This window comes from Trachemys scripta, chromosome 14 (genome assembly GCF_013100865.1).
Source record: "Trachemys scripta elegans isolate TJP31775 chromosome 14, CAS_Tse_1.0, whole genome shotgun sequence".
Classification (NCBI taxonomy): Eukaryota; Metazoa; Chordata; order Testudines; family Emydidae; genus Trachemys; species Trachemys scripta.
The window spans coordinates 27,277,880-27,294,471 of NC_048311.1; the positions used below are offsets into that span (position 1 = coordinate 27,277,880).

Below are 16,592 nucleotides of genomic sequence, written 5' to 3' on the forward strand. Positions count from 1 at the left end.
GGCAGTGGTACATTCTCTAATGTTAAATGTCATAACTCTAAACCTAAAGCTAGACACTAAGGATTACAGGACATTCAAAGTCACATGGAACTTTCACAGAAATGAAATAAAAACAATTAATCGGTATTAGTGACACCCAAAAACTAGAGGAGATTGTAATTCAATGATCATGCTGTCCATTTAAAGCAAAAACATTGTTAGACTCAATTAGCCTCAAGCATTTTGGAATTTAGACAACTAAATTAAGTCTGAATAATGGCAGCTGAAAAGTTCCTATTGACAAATCAATGTATTCTCTCCTATTGCACTTATAACTCATAAAAAGCGTGTCTGTTCGGCCTATTTTAAATAAGAGAATGTTAAGTTATAGTGCAGCAAATCCCAATGCGTTATTAAAGATTGTTGCTGTTTAATTACCAAATTAAAATCACTGGACAAATAGTCCAGTTTCAAAATATCTATTTAAGCGCCTTATGGTCTTTAATGTTTTTGTATACTACTACTAAAGAATGTGAATTGTGCCCTCAATGGAGCAAAATCATCTCCCAAAATCTTGGTATGATCAAAAAGCAACAGAATAAGATCAAACTATGCCTTTTTGTTGGATTATTTTGTAACCCTTACCTATGTGACCAATCATTACTGTAGTGAATAATCCCATTGAAGTCTATTACTAAAGACTATTCACACAAATAAGAGTGGCAGGACCGGGCCCTTGCAAATTATTATTCAGAGAAATCTCTCTTTTTAATTTAGTAGGTGTTTTACCTGTGTCAGGACTGCAGGATTGAGCCCTCAATTGCCAGCATCATTCTGCAAGGTGTGATTATTCTGGAGGAAATACATATAAAAGTAGGAGCAGAGTGGGGAGAAGCATTTAAAAAAAAATCATAAGCCAATTGCCTTATCAGCTTCATTGTGCTCTTCTTGATGATAATTTGTCTGTAGAGCCTCACTATGGTTGTATTATTTAATTCTCCAGTCATGGCAGCAGGGAATAAGGAGGCTACCGAATTATTAAGTAACTTCAGTTTTGCTGCGTTGCATCATACTTTAAAGATGTGCGTAGTACAGTTTTTTTCCTCACAAAAGAAATCAACATGTGCAAAATACCCTACTTCCTTCCCCTCCCCACAAACATGTCTGAAAATTCTACAGAAGGTATTTTTACATAATCCATTCACAAATCAGCAATGAAAATAAACAAAACGTTTTCTCAAAACATGTTGCCAGAAAAATATTCTAGATTGCTTTTTTTTATTTTTGTGTATGTGCATAAGGAACATGGTAGAAAACAGCTATCCTGCCATGACAAAAAGAAAATGAAATGAGATTGAAAGATTATTATTGAGAACATATTTAATGGTAGAAACACTGGGGTAAAACAGAGCAGAAACAGGATAGGATGCTTGTGTAACCCGTGAAAAGCATGATGTAGCCTATAGTTCTTTCTCATCCAAAGTGACATTCTATAGATCTTTTTATTTGTCTCCATTAGCACCCACATTGAAGGCAGGTATGGATTGTACTGATCCCCATTTTGGCTAGCAGTGAATTAGAAAAATTAGTTGTCTATTCAGTAAACATTATACTTCTGTAATACAGTACTCGTGAGTGGAGCTCAGAGTTCTAGAATTGCATGCAGAGGCATAGCATTAAGGATTCATTATTTCTCCACTGCATGCTCAGTCAATGCGTTTCTCTTTCCTAAATATCCACCATGCAGCTAATTAACTTGAATCCTCTTAAGATATGTTAATAATGTTCATACATGCCTGATCCCCAAACCTACATACGATAATGATCTTATCCACACAGGATAGGAAGTTTGAGACTTAAATAAAATAAACAAATGAGTAAAGCTGTGTATGCTTTGTCCTAATGATCTGTGTTAAACATTCAGAAGCAAATAAAAGAATATCAACATTTATTTGTATACATGCAGAAATTATGAATACTTAATTAGTACACCCATCTGTTAATTAAAGTCATAAGCCAATGTGGGGTACTTTAGCATTTGATACCTGTGGCATTACACTGGCTAAAAAAAAAATCACAAATATCAATCACCAGTTAATTTACTAAGCACATGGAATTGCTGGCCTTGAGAGGAAAGGAAAGCAGAACATGGACAATATATGAGATAATGGATGAAGTCATACCATAGGCTAACCTACAAAGAGCTACTGGATTTTATTAGCCATGGGCTTTTAACTTTCAAATACACACACATTTTCAATGTCATCTGACAGTGGAATTCTTCCCCTCCCTCTCCCATTACTAAAACTAGCCCATCAAAATCAGACATTCACCTTAGCATCTACTACTGGACATGGAGCTGTTTGGAAGGTCAAAAGGTTTAAGTCAGTTAAACTTTTCCACAAGCAAAAATCATGCTACCATGCTGGGAAGACAGTACAAACATATCCCGACCCGGGGAATTCTATCGACTGATTCTTCATCATTCAGTGATACTTTAACTCCGTGAGGTCCGTCTCTCTGCTTCACTATGCTTGTTATAACTGATAGTACAAGATACCATCTCAATATGAATATGTGATTCAGATAATATCCACCTTTCACTGGGCATTTCACAATGACTTATTTAAAGTCTACTAGAACAACAATGGTGGTAGATGCTGACATTAGTTAAATAGCATAACAGAGGACTAAACCCATTATATGAACGTCAACAAGGAGCCCTGTGACTGGACATCAATAGGAAAGGTTTCTCCATAAGGCTGAATTTTAGAAAGGAAGTGGCTCCTTATTTCCCTATTTTTTTTACTCCTGGCTTGGGGAGAAAATCCCTTTTTTGATTTTTATTCCTGAGACTGAAGGGTGATTTCACTAACAGGCCAGGGATGTTGCTCCCCTTTCCCACATGTTACATTACATGTTACTTAGTTGCCAGATGATCTCTTTATTTTGTGTAAGTCGTGTCTTTCATTACTCTCTCCTTTTAGAGATCAATGGCAAAGTCTGAGATCTGCTTCCTGCTACTGGAGACCGCACTTAGCATGAAAGGACAGGGATAGAGTAAGGGTAAGTCCTCTTTCTCCCTCAGGAAGGCCAGAGGATCCCCATATTTCCCCCCTCAATACCTATGAGGTCTCCTATCACAATCACAATCCTTCTGGCCAGTGAGGACAGGATAGAACTCATCAAAGCTGCTCCTTAACTGGCTAAATTGGCCACTCCTGAATGACTTCTTTTTGTTTGAGGGGTGAATATGCTGCTTCTAAATATTATTATCCCGTTAGCCTATGAAGCAAGAAACCTAGACTGGGATCTGAAATTGAATCTGAATATGTAACACTAGGGTTACCATATTTCAACACTGAAAGAAAAGGACACTCCATGGGGGTCCCGCCTCCGCCCCAACTCCGCCCCTTCCCCAAAGTCTCCACCCCCTCCCCTGAGCACCCTGCATTCTCCCTCCCGGGCTCCGGCTGCTGCTGCGCTGGGGAAGTTGCTTTGGCCCCAGCGCGCGGCGGGAGCCGGGAAAGTTGGAGCCCGGGGAGGAGGCGGCTGCATGCTCGGATGCTGCCCGCCGCCTCTGTGCCCCAGCAGATCGCGGGAGTTGTAAGTTTTGCTTCAGCCACTCGCACTCGGGGTCCCCTTACCATGTCTCCCTATTTTCCTGGACATGTTTGGCTTTTTGGAAATTCCTCCCAGACGGGGATTTGAGGACCAAAAAGCCGGACATGTCAGAGAAAATCCAGACGTATGGTAACCCTATGTAACACATCAGGGCAGAGCAAAGGTTGTGACTGAAGATCTTTAAAGAACTTTCCAATGGTGGATATATAAAAAATGTTTCTTTTCAGAATCTTTACTCCCAGGTGCTGTTCCAAAGCATCATGGCCTAGTTATTCTCTATCCATGCTCAACCAACAACTATTCTGCGTCTGGTAAAACACCATAGCAGAATATACATTCAGCGCTGATTAGTACAGTGAAATCTGTACAGGAGGCTATCCTTATTAGGCACCCACATGTCTTAAGAGATTGTCCTAAAGTATCCCCAAATGTACTAAATACCATTCTTCCCCACCTTTAGTAGAAGACCTCCCTCCTTAAACTCCAGATTTTTTTTACAAACCCTCAAGTGGTTATTTAGGGCCTGAGTCAAAGCCCATTTAAGGCAATGGGAGTCTTCCCACTGGCTTCAGTAGGATTTGGATCAGACCCTGAAAGCTGGTTTCATTGTGATTAGACAGGAGTTCATAGGACTTAAATGAATGACAGGAATGCAATGATGACAGCTTCATTGGGAGCAGACCCTTGCATTATCTGGACTCTTTAAACTATTTAGCTGCTTGTGTTTCCATCTTTTTTATATCTGGAGCAGGGGTTACAAACACCAGCACATACTTGAGAGATCACAAGAGGACTGGGGAGAACTAGTAAAATACAATATAAACAAGAAATGGGTGGAATTTTTTATAAATTCTGTGCAAGGTATAAATAGTTCAATGGCCTTAAAGTCAGTATTATTAATTACAAATGGAGCCTTGGTGCATTGGTTATTTAGTTTTAAAAAGTTTAAAGTTTGTGTTAGCTTGGCCCCAAATCCTGAGTCATATTAAGCAACATCTGAATTTGAATAATTGCTGTTGGTGTTCAAGTATCAATGAGTAGCAGTTCAAAGGTTTATGATTAGACATGATAAGCCTGAGAGTAGAAAAATTTTAGAAATTCCGATATAATAGGAGAAAATTGGATTTTTAACTCTTTAACTTAACCCTGCACCTAAATTGACACTAGTTCCCTTCAGAAATCCTTGTCAGCTTTATTAAATACCTACAGCATTTCCAATCACAATTGCAGGCTATTCTCAGACTATTTAATTTCACATTAATAGCATGTGCCCTATGGCTTTGAGCTTTACTTTGGGAATCAGAATATATGAACTATGTTCTCTCACATGCACTTATTTAAGGATTTTAAGGAACAAGTCTGAGTTAAAGAAATCATCTTTCTAGATTGGTAACATTGTTTAAAAAATCCAAACAAACAACCACACCGAGCTTTGTAAATGTTAAGTTACTCTTGTTCTGGCAGACATGGCTTGTCAGAGGGAAACATGCTAGGTTAAATTTAAAGTGCTTTTTTCTCTGGGTCTGGAAGTGTGAGGGTTTCTGGAGCAGATTTTTTCCGAGGTCGGTCTTTGGGAACTGATAGGAATTCAGGAGCATCTGAGGACAGAGGAGTGGATGGAGCACTAGAAGGAGCACTACGGGTTGACGAAGGCAGGGAAATGTTAGAGATAGATATTGCAGGTGGGAAAATCCCAATTTTCTCATTAGTGGCTTCCTGAGTTGCACGTTCAAATTCTCGGACTTCATCCATTGTCATGTCTTTAATGAGAAGAAAAGAAAGACAAATGGAAAGTTAGAACCATTTCAAAGATGATTTCAGTAGCACCATTGCAGCGATTGCCATCAAAATCAAAACCAAAGGGTGTGTTCTCATCCCAGTGTGAGGATTCATGTATTGAAATTCCACTAGAGTTAATAGGAGCTCTGGCCAAAGTTTTCATAAGAGGTCACTGATTGTAGGTGCTTGGTTTGACACACCATTAGGCCTGATTTTTAGAAGTGCTGAGCATCCATAGCATATTGACCCCCTCTGCAGAAGAGAGTGCTTCATGTCTTACAACAGGAGCTAAGTGTCTCAAATTGGGTATCCAAAAATGAAAGCACACAGAATGAAGAGCCACTTCTGGAAATGTGGGCGTGTGTGGAAGGTCTTCCCCACACAAAAGGCCTCATTCTCCACTGCTTTGAATTCTGTGAAGTTGTTTACACCTGTGGAATTATGAGATCAGAATTGGTAGCATTACACACCTACTTTGCACAAGTGTAAATCATTGCACAAGGTGCAACGTAATGGAGAATCAGGCCCAAAGAATGCTTCCCTGTTACTAGAGAAAGCCTTCTCATGCGGAGGTGCAAATGTATCTGTCACATAGACACTACTGCACAAATCCACAAGAGGGCAGAGTAAGCCCAGAATAACATGTTCCAAACATAGCAATACACATTTTTTTAAATAAAATCCTAAACCAGGTGTAACTCTTCTAGTTTTTCTGTACAAACTCAGAACTCAGGGCAGGTTCAGCAAAAGTTCAGCAAATCTTTTTTCATACCTAGCATTGAATTTGGAGTGTCATGCAGGGGTTTATTGCTACAACTCAAAGCAAAATTCAGCTGTTTCAGATGAGTTTCACTTTGAGTTTGTAGGTTAATTTGAAGGAATCTCAGCAAGAAACTTAGCAGATGTAAACCCACCAGAACCAGCACAGAAAACAGGCTCACACAAAGCTCCTGTAAACCAAAATGACTGAGTTTTGCACAGCTCCTGTCCCCAGCACTGTAACATATGTCAGTAAGAAATATGTTTCAAGTACTGTAAAACTTCCTTATAAACATTCTTTGGAGGTTATATTATAAGTGATGATAGATCCATAGGATGCATATTTAAAGAAAGCTCAGGAGAGGGGTTTGTTTGCATTGCTATGATGTATGTCTATATTACTACTACTGGCCTCCTATGCTCCTTCACACACTGTATGTCCACACAGCAGCTGCGAGGTGTAGTTCCTAGCTCATGTAGAAGTACATGCGCTAGCTTTGCTCGAGCTCTTGCACTAAAAACAGCAGTGTGGCTGTGGCAGCATGGGTGGTGGCTTGGGCTAGCTGCATGATACAATCCCACCTGACCCCACAGGGTTTGTATTCAGGCAACTGGCCAAAGCTGCTGCCCATGCCATTGTGGTCACAATCTTTTTAGCGTTCTAGCTCAAGCAGAGCTGGCACATGTACATCTACCCAAGCTGGGAACTACACCTCCCAGCTGCTATGCAGACATACACTAAACAGCACATTAACGACATGCCATGTGATATTCAAAACCCACACAGTAGGAGGAGAGAGAAAAACTGTCCTCATAGCCATGTGAGGATGGAGCTATGGGGCTAAATACACTCTTTGTTATACCCATAGTTATATAACCCAGGGATGTTGTAATAAAGTTTATTGTATTCCTACAGTGGAGGGGATATAAGCTACCCTACTTCATTTTCTCCTTATGGTTGGATGCCATCTGGTTAAAATGAAAAAAACCCACATACTAGCTATACACTGTGACCCCCTTATTTTAATGTGACACAGTCGTGTGTATGTAGCCTTGACTGTAGAATGTTTCATGACGCTGTTGTGTGAAATAGGCTTTATGCTGTATTGTAGAATCCTATAAAATAATCAAAACCCCCATTCAGTGCCAATTTGCCTGCTCCCCTCTGAACCAACTTTACTGTTCCAGGGGCTTTTTCCGTCTACAGGCAGCTCCTGTTACTGGGAGTGGAGGATATTTTAGCCATATTCACCCTTGAGGTAAATGGGTGAGGTAAGCTAATGAGCTCAAGGGAGCCCACCCATTTACACCAGAGATGAATTTGGCCCTGTTTTGCTGATTTACATTTTGCTTAACTTATGTTATGGTGCAAGTAGTGTTTCTGCACTTAGGGCCTGGTCCAAAGCCCACTGAAGTTAAGAGGCGTCCTTTCATTGACTTCAGTGGGCTTTGGATCAGGCCTTTAACAATGAAAAATAAAATAAAACATGGCTTCAGTATGGGGAGAGATGTGGCGAGGAAGATTCCCCAATAACATGCCATCAGAGTGGAAGGCAGACCAATGAAAGTCCTACTATGAGCTCCTCCCAATATTGGCAATTTCAGAGGCAGAAAGGGAACACTCACCCTGCCTGAACTTAATATTTGGTTTTTAGTCTATGCTTGCCTCAAATCCATCCCCATGCTAGGGTGACCAGATAGCAAGTGTGAAAAATTGGGACGGGAGTGGGGGTAATAGGGCACCTACATAAGACAAAGCCCCGAATATTGGTACTGTCCCCATAAAATCGGGACATCTGGTTACCCTACCCCATGCTGATATGCACTTAAGTAAAACTAATCCTTACCCAGAGCTGCAAAGGACTCAGAAATATGTGAGTTCATTCTGTCATTTTCTTTTTATTAATAAAGGCCAAATCCTGCCCTGACCATAATGGTAGTTTTGCCTAAGTAAGGGCTGAATAAGCACCACAGGCTTTTTACCAAAAGCCCATAAGGCCAAATCCTGGGGTCTTTAGTCCGAGGCTGATTTTAATCTCACTTACTGGTCTAGGCATCAGGAATAACTCTGAAAAGTCAGTGGGAATTCACCAATGTAAATCTAGAGTTGCGCCTGCGCAAATTTGGTGTAAGAATCAGGCCCTCACTGTTTACTGAGAGAAAGTCCTTCTGAAGTCATTGGAAGCTTTGATGAATAAGGACTGAGTAAGGACTTCAGGATATAACCCTTAACGACTAGCCCCGACATTGTTATTTGGGAAAAGCTGTTATTCACTCCCATGGGATTTTGACCTGACTAGAGATGCCAGAAATACCAACATTTTAAAACAGAAATGTCACTGTATCTCCTTTCAGGCTCCTAGTTTGTAGCTTATCAAGGGCAACACTGCAAACGATCTTGAAGACAAGTGAAAAACCCAGTTAGCCTTTTTCTTAGTGGTACAATTTCAGCAGCGCCACAGAACTTTTCCACTCCCCATGTTCCTGGCTGTTTGACTAAAAATGACATTTGAACACTGACATGGCTTTGAAACAATCAGAATAATTGGATGCCAAACCTGACATTGCTTGATCTTTCTCCTACTAATATTCCTCTTTGTGCACCCAACAGAACTTTGAGGATTTTGTTCTCCTGGAAGAAGGGGAGTTATGAACCTGACCCTATCCTCTCATAGCTCAGTGGGCGTTTGGGATGCAAAAAATGCAGGATTACACTCTACAGGGAGTGATTCCGATTCCACTGAATGTCAAACCTCTCGTTAACTTCAGTGGCAGCAGGATCATGCTTAAAGAAGGCCATTCTTCTTTGATTTGTGAGTGCACATTAGGTGAGGGTGGGCAATATGTTTTAAAAAACTACATACACTTGATTTGGCATGGCTCTCTATTTCATCCACAGTAGATGAATGTTGATTGCAAACTTTAATGTTGGTTTTTTCATGCATATTTTTCTCGAATTCTCGAACATCATCCATAGTCATATCTGCAAAAAGTTCAAAACGTTGGCATTTTCCATTAATTCACTGCAAACTTTAATAAAAAGGAAGGTGCGAGGGATAGATGGTCTTTCAGCAGAAGCCAAAGAAGGTTTAAAAAAAAAAAGCAGGGAGCCAACTACCTTTATGAAAGGTGACTCATAAAGGTAGTTAAACCAGCCAAGGAAGGTGTAGGAAGGTTACGTCAAAGGGAGTCATAGAACAGGGAGGAGTGGAAAACGTTTAGGAGTATCTATGTGAAGTGAGCTAGGCAAAAAGTGTTGGAGTGCAGGCTTTTCTACAGGAAAGATCTTCTAAAATGACTTTAGAGGATCCTCCGCACTAACTGACAGATATTAAGAAATATAAGGATTTACTTACCTTTCTAGGAACTTTCTAAGAGAATTCTATAGCATTATCTTTAAGATTGCATGGTATGTTTCAAACTAAAAAGCAATCTTCACTGCTGAAGCATACAGCTGCAGTTTCAGAAGCTAACGCATCCGAAGAAGTGGGTTGTAGCCCACGAAAGCTTATGCTCTAATAAATTTGTTAGTCTCTAAGGTGCCACAAGTACTCCTGTTCTTTTTGAGGATACAGACTAACACGGCTGCTACCCTGAAACCTGTCATGCTGAATGGTTTACCAGTCAATACCAGTAATAATTTTGTAGTCTCAGACCCTTGGAAAGATTATATAAGTCTGACGATTCAGGCCAATCCTGAACGTCAGGAAAAGATATAATTGTGTGGGTATGTCCGACATTGTTAGCATACAGTTATGAAATAAAATGGTATGGGATGGAATTGCAATACATGGAAAGTCTGTTGAACGTTTTCTGCCCAACTTGTATGATTTAAATTTTACTTTATTAGAGCACTATACTTTCATATTTCCATATGTACCATTTCCAATAAAGAGATGATCACTGAAGTTTAGACAGGAGTTACAGAGAATGTAGCAATTTATCACCTGGTCAGTAATTAACTTGAGTAGAAATTGGGTTTGGGCTCTTGCTGCTCAAATTTTTCTAAAGTGTTTTGTGTGTCATTTGGATTTATGACTTGCCATTTGTTATATGGTACGAGACTCTTGCTTCATTTAACAAGAGCATGCTTTTAAGGAGATGCAGCACTTATGCTGTTATATCAGCAACGGAGTACAATACTTGATAATGTTTTCACCCTTAGTGGATCCTTTCTCTGTGAGAATGAAGGACTGCTTAGCACTGATCAAAATGAAACATATGGAATAACTTTAAATGACCCATTCATTTAACCTACTCTTTTTCCTATTACCAGAAATGAAAAAGAAATGAATAAACAATGTAAATAGCATGCTAAAAAGCATTTTTGCCAAGCAAAGGATATGCTCTTTATTAGTAAAGTTTCGAGTTAACAATACAGTGAAGAAATTAGTTTTAATTCATGATAAAGCTAAATACATTTCAATAAAATCAGTGATAACACACATTAATACTAGAGTCAGTAAAATCTGCTGTTTTCCTTTTTAGTAGTTGAGTCTTATAAACAGTGGGCCAAATCCTCAGCTGGTATAAATTGGTGTAGCCCCATCAAACTCATTTGTCTCTTTTGAACTAACTTATACCATTTGAGGATCTAGCCCAAAGGTTTTAGCTTTAAAATAACACATTCATTGAAGGGACACTGTCAGTTTAAAATTTATATTTTTGAAAAACTTTTCCTTCCTTATGTTACTAGTAATAGTGAAAGAACTTTAAAAATTTAAATGTACCTTTTACCATATTGTATGATTGTTTACTTGTCCATTTTACTCAGTTTGGTCAGTGAACCAGTCACTGTCCAGTCAATTTCACTTGCAGATTCTCATGCTTTAGTACAATTCTGCAATATTTGGATTGCAAATAGTGCAAGGGAATATTTAAATTCTCCTCCAGGCTTGTTTAATTTTTTTAAAATAAAACTTTCCTACTAATATCCTAGATTTTGGGCCTAACCTGCCTGACAGAGTCCCTTTAAAAACATACTACATGGTATCATAAAAACTCTGGTACCGAAAGTGAAAACCTAAATGATAACCATGCACATTAATAATTTGCTTATTTGTGCAAACAGTCTTTTTTTGAAAGGGTGGTTTTGAGGGTAGGGTACGGAAATATGTGGTTAAATTTTTTCCCCTTGGTTTTTCTTTTTTAACTTTTGAGTATGTGCTTAAGTGCTTTGCTGAACAGGAAGGGATTACTCACATACTTAATGCACACACTTACATGTTTACCTGAACTAGGGCACCAAGGCTGGTGTTTTCCAAATCCTATTGATAGAAACTCTCAGTGACAGTCTCACCCACATTCACCCACAACTGTGGGTGCAGCTGAACCAACATAAATACAAATTTTCCACTTCCAACGGCTATCCTTCAGGCATGATTTCTGATACAGATCCTGTACTATGCCTGATTCTGGAGTCCTAATTTAGGCTTAAAGCTCCTTTTGAAGTAAAAACCCCACATCCTCAGAGGGTGTATACTGATGTTGCGCCATTAAAATGAATGGACTAATGCTGATTCACTCCGACTGAGGACCTGGCCCTGGAAAGTTCTGGCTGTGTAAAAACTGCAAGATTGTTTTCTGTCATGCACCAGTCCTTGAGTTTGTGCTAGAATGGTATGCTGTAGTTTAAACAAAGCTAACCAGATTCTAATTTTTCTTCCTTTTTTTTTAAAAAGAGGATAAATTTCAGAGAGCACAGAAACAGATGGGCTGGCCTTAGTAGGGATCTACTAATCACTATGTGGGCTTGATCCTGAAAGCTGCTGTGCATGCCAGCCCTGATCCTGAAAAGCCCTTAAGCATATGAGTAATCCCACTGAAGTCAATGGGATTACTCAGATGCGTAAAGCTAAGCATTTATTTAAGTGTCTTGCTGTATCAGGGTTAGAGAGGTCATTCAAAAAATTACTGGACTGATCCCATATATGAGGGTGGCAGGGGGAGGGGATGGAGATATGTGGATCTGCAAAGGTAAAAGTCCTCGAACAAGAGTTTAAAGCTAGATGCTTCCTTTCATCATATGGTGTAGCTCCATCTTCCACATCTCAGCAGTATCTGAGATTAGACATGAGATGGAATCTGAATGCCGTGAGCTGAAAAATACATCATCTCATGCATTAGATTACTATAGTTTTGCCAATGGGAATTGGGTTTACCTAGTATCTAATAATCCACGTATGATTCAGGAACAATGAAGAGAGGTAAAAATGAATCCACAAACTGCAGATTTAATTTGACAGTTAAGAGTGTCATTATATTCCAGAGAGAGGTGTGTTCTGTGCAAAGAATGAGGAGTCTGGATCTGGCTAGCTATCAATGCATTGTTAATGGCCCATCACATCAGTATCCCTGTAGCACCTGGAAATGATGGGTGCTAATTCTGGCTCAGACACTAACTCTTCCTGTGGTCAGCTCACTTAACCTCTCCCGCTTCGTTGTCTGATCTGTAAAATGCAGATACATTTCATAGTCTGTTAGGAGGATTAATGTTTGCTTTGAAGATTATAAACCCTAAGCAGTGTAATCCAAGTTCTTCTGAATCTTGTAGCTCTCTTCTGTTGTATTTGCTGATTCCCTCCTTTATTTTGGAGTGATTTCTTCTTTTGTGTCACTAATATACAAGTGAGCCCAACTTATCTTAATTATGATCTTTGTGACAATCTGCTTGTCTCCTTCCTCTCCCTCCTGAATTGTCTTCTCGTGCCCCCAAGATATTGTGACTCATATCTCCCTGCTTATTCCATACATTTGACTTCATATATTACTCTTGTGTGTGGTATTTTATCAAGCGCTTTCTTGATGTCCAAGTAAATCACAGCCTCCCACTGATTTTTCTTTGTGTCACTCTTGAGTGAATACCATCCAATTTGTTAGGCCTGACCTTTGTGTGAATTCAGGCTGCTCTATCTTTATTCAAACTCTGTCGCTCAAAGTTTTCTTCTGTTCCTTCTTTGATTAGTGCATCAAGTCATGCAGAAAGATCAATTAGGGCTTATGAAAGGCAAATTGAACTCCAGTGTTATGGAAATCGTTAAATCTTATAAGAAAAATGAACACAAGTGGATTAGTTCAAAGAAATAAATGAAAGACTGGAATTTGAAAAACACCTAAAGTGAACTGGAAAATATCTCACTTTCTAAGTCTGGGGCGGGCAAATTTTTTGGCTTGAGGGCCACATCGGGGTTCCAAAACTGTATGGAGGACTGGGTAGGGAAGGCTGTGCCTCACCAAACACCTAGCCCCTGCCCCATCTCCGCCCTCACCCAGTTCCCGCCCCCTGACTGTCCCCCTCAGAACCTCCAACCCATCCAACTCCCCCTGCTCCTTGTCCCCTGACCGCCCTCTCCTGGGACCCCCCCCACCCCTAACCGCCCCCCAGGACCCTCCCGCCTATCCAATCCCCCTGCTCCCTGTCCCCTGACTGCCCCGCCCCCTATCCATACCCCCACCCTCTGAAAGGCCCTCCTGGACTCCCTGCCCCTTATCCAACCCCCTCGCTCCCCGCCCCCTTACCATGCTGCTCAGAGCAGCAGGACTGGCAGCTGCGCTGCTCGGCCGGAGCCAGCCCCACTGCCGCACTGCCCAGCAGGAGCATGCAGCCCCACCACCCAGAGCGCTGGTGGCACGGCGAACTGAGGCTGCGGGGGAGGGGGGACACCAGGGGAGGGGCTGGGGGTTAGCCTCCCCAGCCAGGAGCTCAAGGGCTGGGCAGGAAAGGGAGTTTGCCCACCTCTGTTCTAAGTTGTTCTTCCCCACTTCAGAAACAAGTAGCATAGGTATGTTCTCGGCAGGGCAAAAAGAACTAGTATATATAAAAGGTCTTTGTTCTGATGAATGCATACAAGTACTTCACATTGACTTGAGGGAAGATAGTGCAAGATAAAGAGTAAGCACCACAGCACCACATTATAGGTAAGAAATGAGAAAAAGCAGATGTGTACGTTATTGTCAGATCTACAGTACAAGCAGCAAATTGGTACATTGTTTTTTTTTCAGCACAGCTGCACTGGTTTATTCATTTTGAGTCTGTCCTCTCTTCTGAACAATGTACAAGAACGTGAATTTATTGACTGAAAAACAATTCACTTGAAAATTTAGACTCAGTACTATAGAATATCATAGTTATAAATATGGATTTAGCCAGCACTTTTCATTGACATGCATGGTTCTTTATTTCCAGGCACGCTTTGCCAGAAAACTATAAAAAGAGATCTGAAAAAAAATCTCAAGGTACAGGCATGAAAATTCAGAGGAAGGCAAGACTCGAGATTTTTAGCTAGCTCTGAATTCTCATTTGGAACAAAAGTAATAAGAAGCAAATTCTGTGTCCCATTGTGAATTCATACTAGAACATTTGATTTTGTTCATTTTATTCAGCTTTGTAAATGTAATGAGCTAAATTCATCCCCGGTGTGACACCACTGACTCCAGCAAATTTACATCAAGGATTAATTTGGTCCAACTTTTTAAAATGATGGCTTAACCAGTGCTTTACTCCTCTACTTTTCAGCATGACAGGACTCTCTTGTGTAATTTACATTTCACTGGAATTTGTTAGCTTGGATTTCTTGTTGTGCAGTGGGACTCTGTGGGCACATGTGCTGTGGAGGGTGGGAGTAGAGGAAAGGGACACACAGGCCTCCCTGGCCAAAGATGATTGGGGAAGATCTAAAAATTAAGGACCTCAACACCTACAGCAGCCAGTAACCCAGGCAAACTATGCCCTTGGAAGCATTGCAGGGATAAGATCTTCATTAGCATGTGCTCTTCTGGACCCATCCTTCAATGCATAGCCTTATGATCTGTCAAGTAAATCTTATTTCTCAAGCAGGCATGTTCTATGGCTTCAGGGAGAGAAATCTTACTCCTTTTCATGAATAGGTTCTATTGATTCCCTTGTACAGTACTTCAGATTGATAGTCTACCAAAGCCCATTTCACACTGTTGTCATTTTTTGAAGATCAGTGTCTTGATCATATTTTGCAATCTTCTGCATCAATAGGGGTATCTTTTTGATGTAAAAAATTATATTCTTCTCCTTGGCAACTGAACAGTCAGACTATGCCCCTTTTGCCCTGGTGTAAGAGCATATAATGGAGCTAAATACACATAATGTGGAAGCAAGGACTATCCAAAGCATAGGTGGACTCTTCTGAAGTTGTTCTCCTGGCATAAGTTAAATCCCCCAGAAATGATGCATTACACACTGGCTAAAGCTGTTTCTCTGAAGCTGATTCCCATATAAATGAATCCATTCACATTCTCTTATGTAATGGGAGCAGAGAAATTCCTCAGTCTCTATTTGCAATTTGTGCTGAAGATCATCACTAGCCAAAACACTGGCAGATCCAAGTTGCATGACCACATAGTTGTATGTTCTTCTTGAGCATACCTGTCTGATTGCACAAAAAATGTCCATAGAAATGCCCTCTCCATAGTGTATGAACAAAAATGAAAAACAAGGAGCTGAAAATAATGACTTAATTTTTGTTTAATTGTCTACATTGAGCCAAACATATCAAAATACAACACAAGTGTTTCAGCAGTGTCTTCCCCACTCTGCTTATGTAAATCAAGTATTTGTGAGTAGGACCTATTGCATAAACAGCGCTACACATTTTAAGCAACAGTCCAAGCTACCGAAGGAACAACAAAATATGCATTAAGTTGCTTGTTACTATCTATCTATCCAGGAAACAAGATAAAACAGGAGATAGAATAAAAGCAACACATGGAATCACTATAAATCATAGCCTAAGGAAACAAAAGAGTATGAATTTCATTAGAAAAGAAACCTGAAAGTCAGAGATTAGCTAAACTAATATTGGGAAGTGGTTATTTTCATTTGTAGCTAGGGGACACTGTCTGAACACAGATACTGTGTCTTTTACAAAACTTATGGATACTGATCATGGAATACGGATTTGTGGAAGTGTGGGACATACACCGTATGAGGACGTAAAGCTTGTTCTCATTTGATTAAAGATGCAGAATCCTCTTACTAGTTTATGAGTGTCCCTAAATTAAAAAACACAGAGGAAAAATAGAAAGATCCATTTCCAGTCTACCAGCATTTTTTATGGCCTCTATACCACAGCACATATTTCCTCGTGCTTTATCAAATCTGTACAATAAAATAAGTTGTGATTTTAAAAGGAAATTCTTCTCTAATTTCTAATAATCAGTAGCCCAGATTATTGCCAGATCTTTATCTGGTATAAATTGGTATACTTTCACTGAAGTCAAAATAGCTATTCCACTTTACACCAACTGAAGATTTTTGATTGGACTTCTAGGTAACAGAATATTTCTGAGCACTGAAGAGAGATAAACATCATATCTGCACTATTGAGATTATACTGGCATAGCTATGCCTGCATAGCCCCATTGTGTAGACGCAGCCTACGCTGACAGAAGGTTAGGAACACCACCTCCCCAAATGAAGG

General features: G+C 40.0%; 1 protein-coding gene and 1 long non-coding RNA gene across 2 annotated transcripts in view; one reads left to right on the forward strand and one right to left on the reverse strand.

The window, feature by feature from the left end:
* The window catches only part of LOC117887667, a 54,990-nt gene that overhangs the window by 5,490 nt on the left and 32,908 nt on the right, over positions 1-16,592 (forward strand). Inside the window, exon 2 of the long non-coding RNA XR_004648182.1 lies at positions 2,967-3,045. This is a non-coding gene — a long non-coding RNA (uncharacterized LOC117887667). The remainder of the gene's footprint in view (positions 1-2,966; positions 3,046-16,592) is intronic.
* Positions 5,228-16,592, reverse strand: part of PITPNC1 (phosphatidylinositol transfer protein cytoplasmic 1) — a gene marked incomplete in the record, with an annotated part of 179,748 nt that continues 168,383 nt past the window's right edge. Inside the window, 2 exon segments of the mRNA XM_034790340.1 lie at positions 5,228-5,363; positions 9,006-9,124. Coding sequence (XP_034646231.1) covers positions 5,358-5,363; positions 9,006-9,124 — 125 coding nt within the window.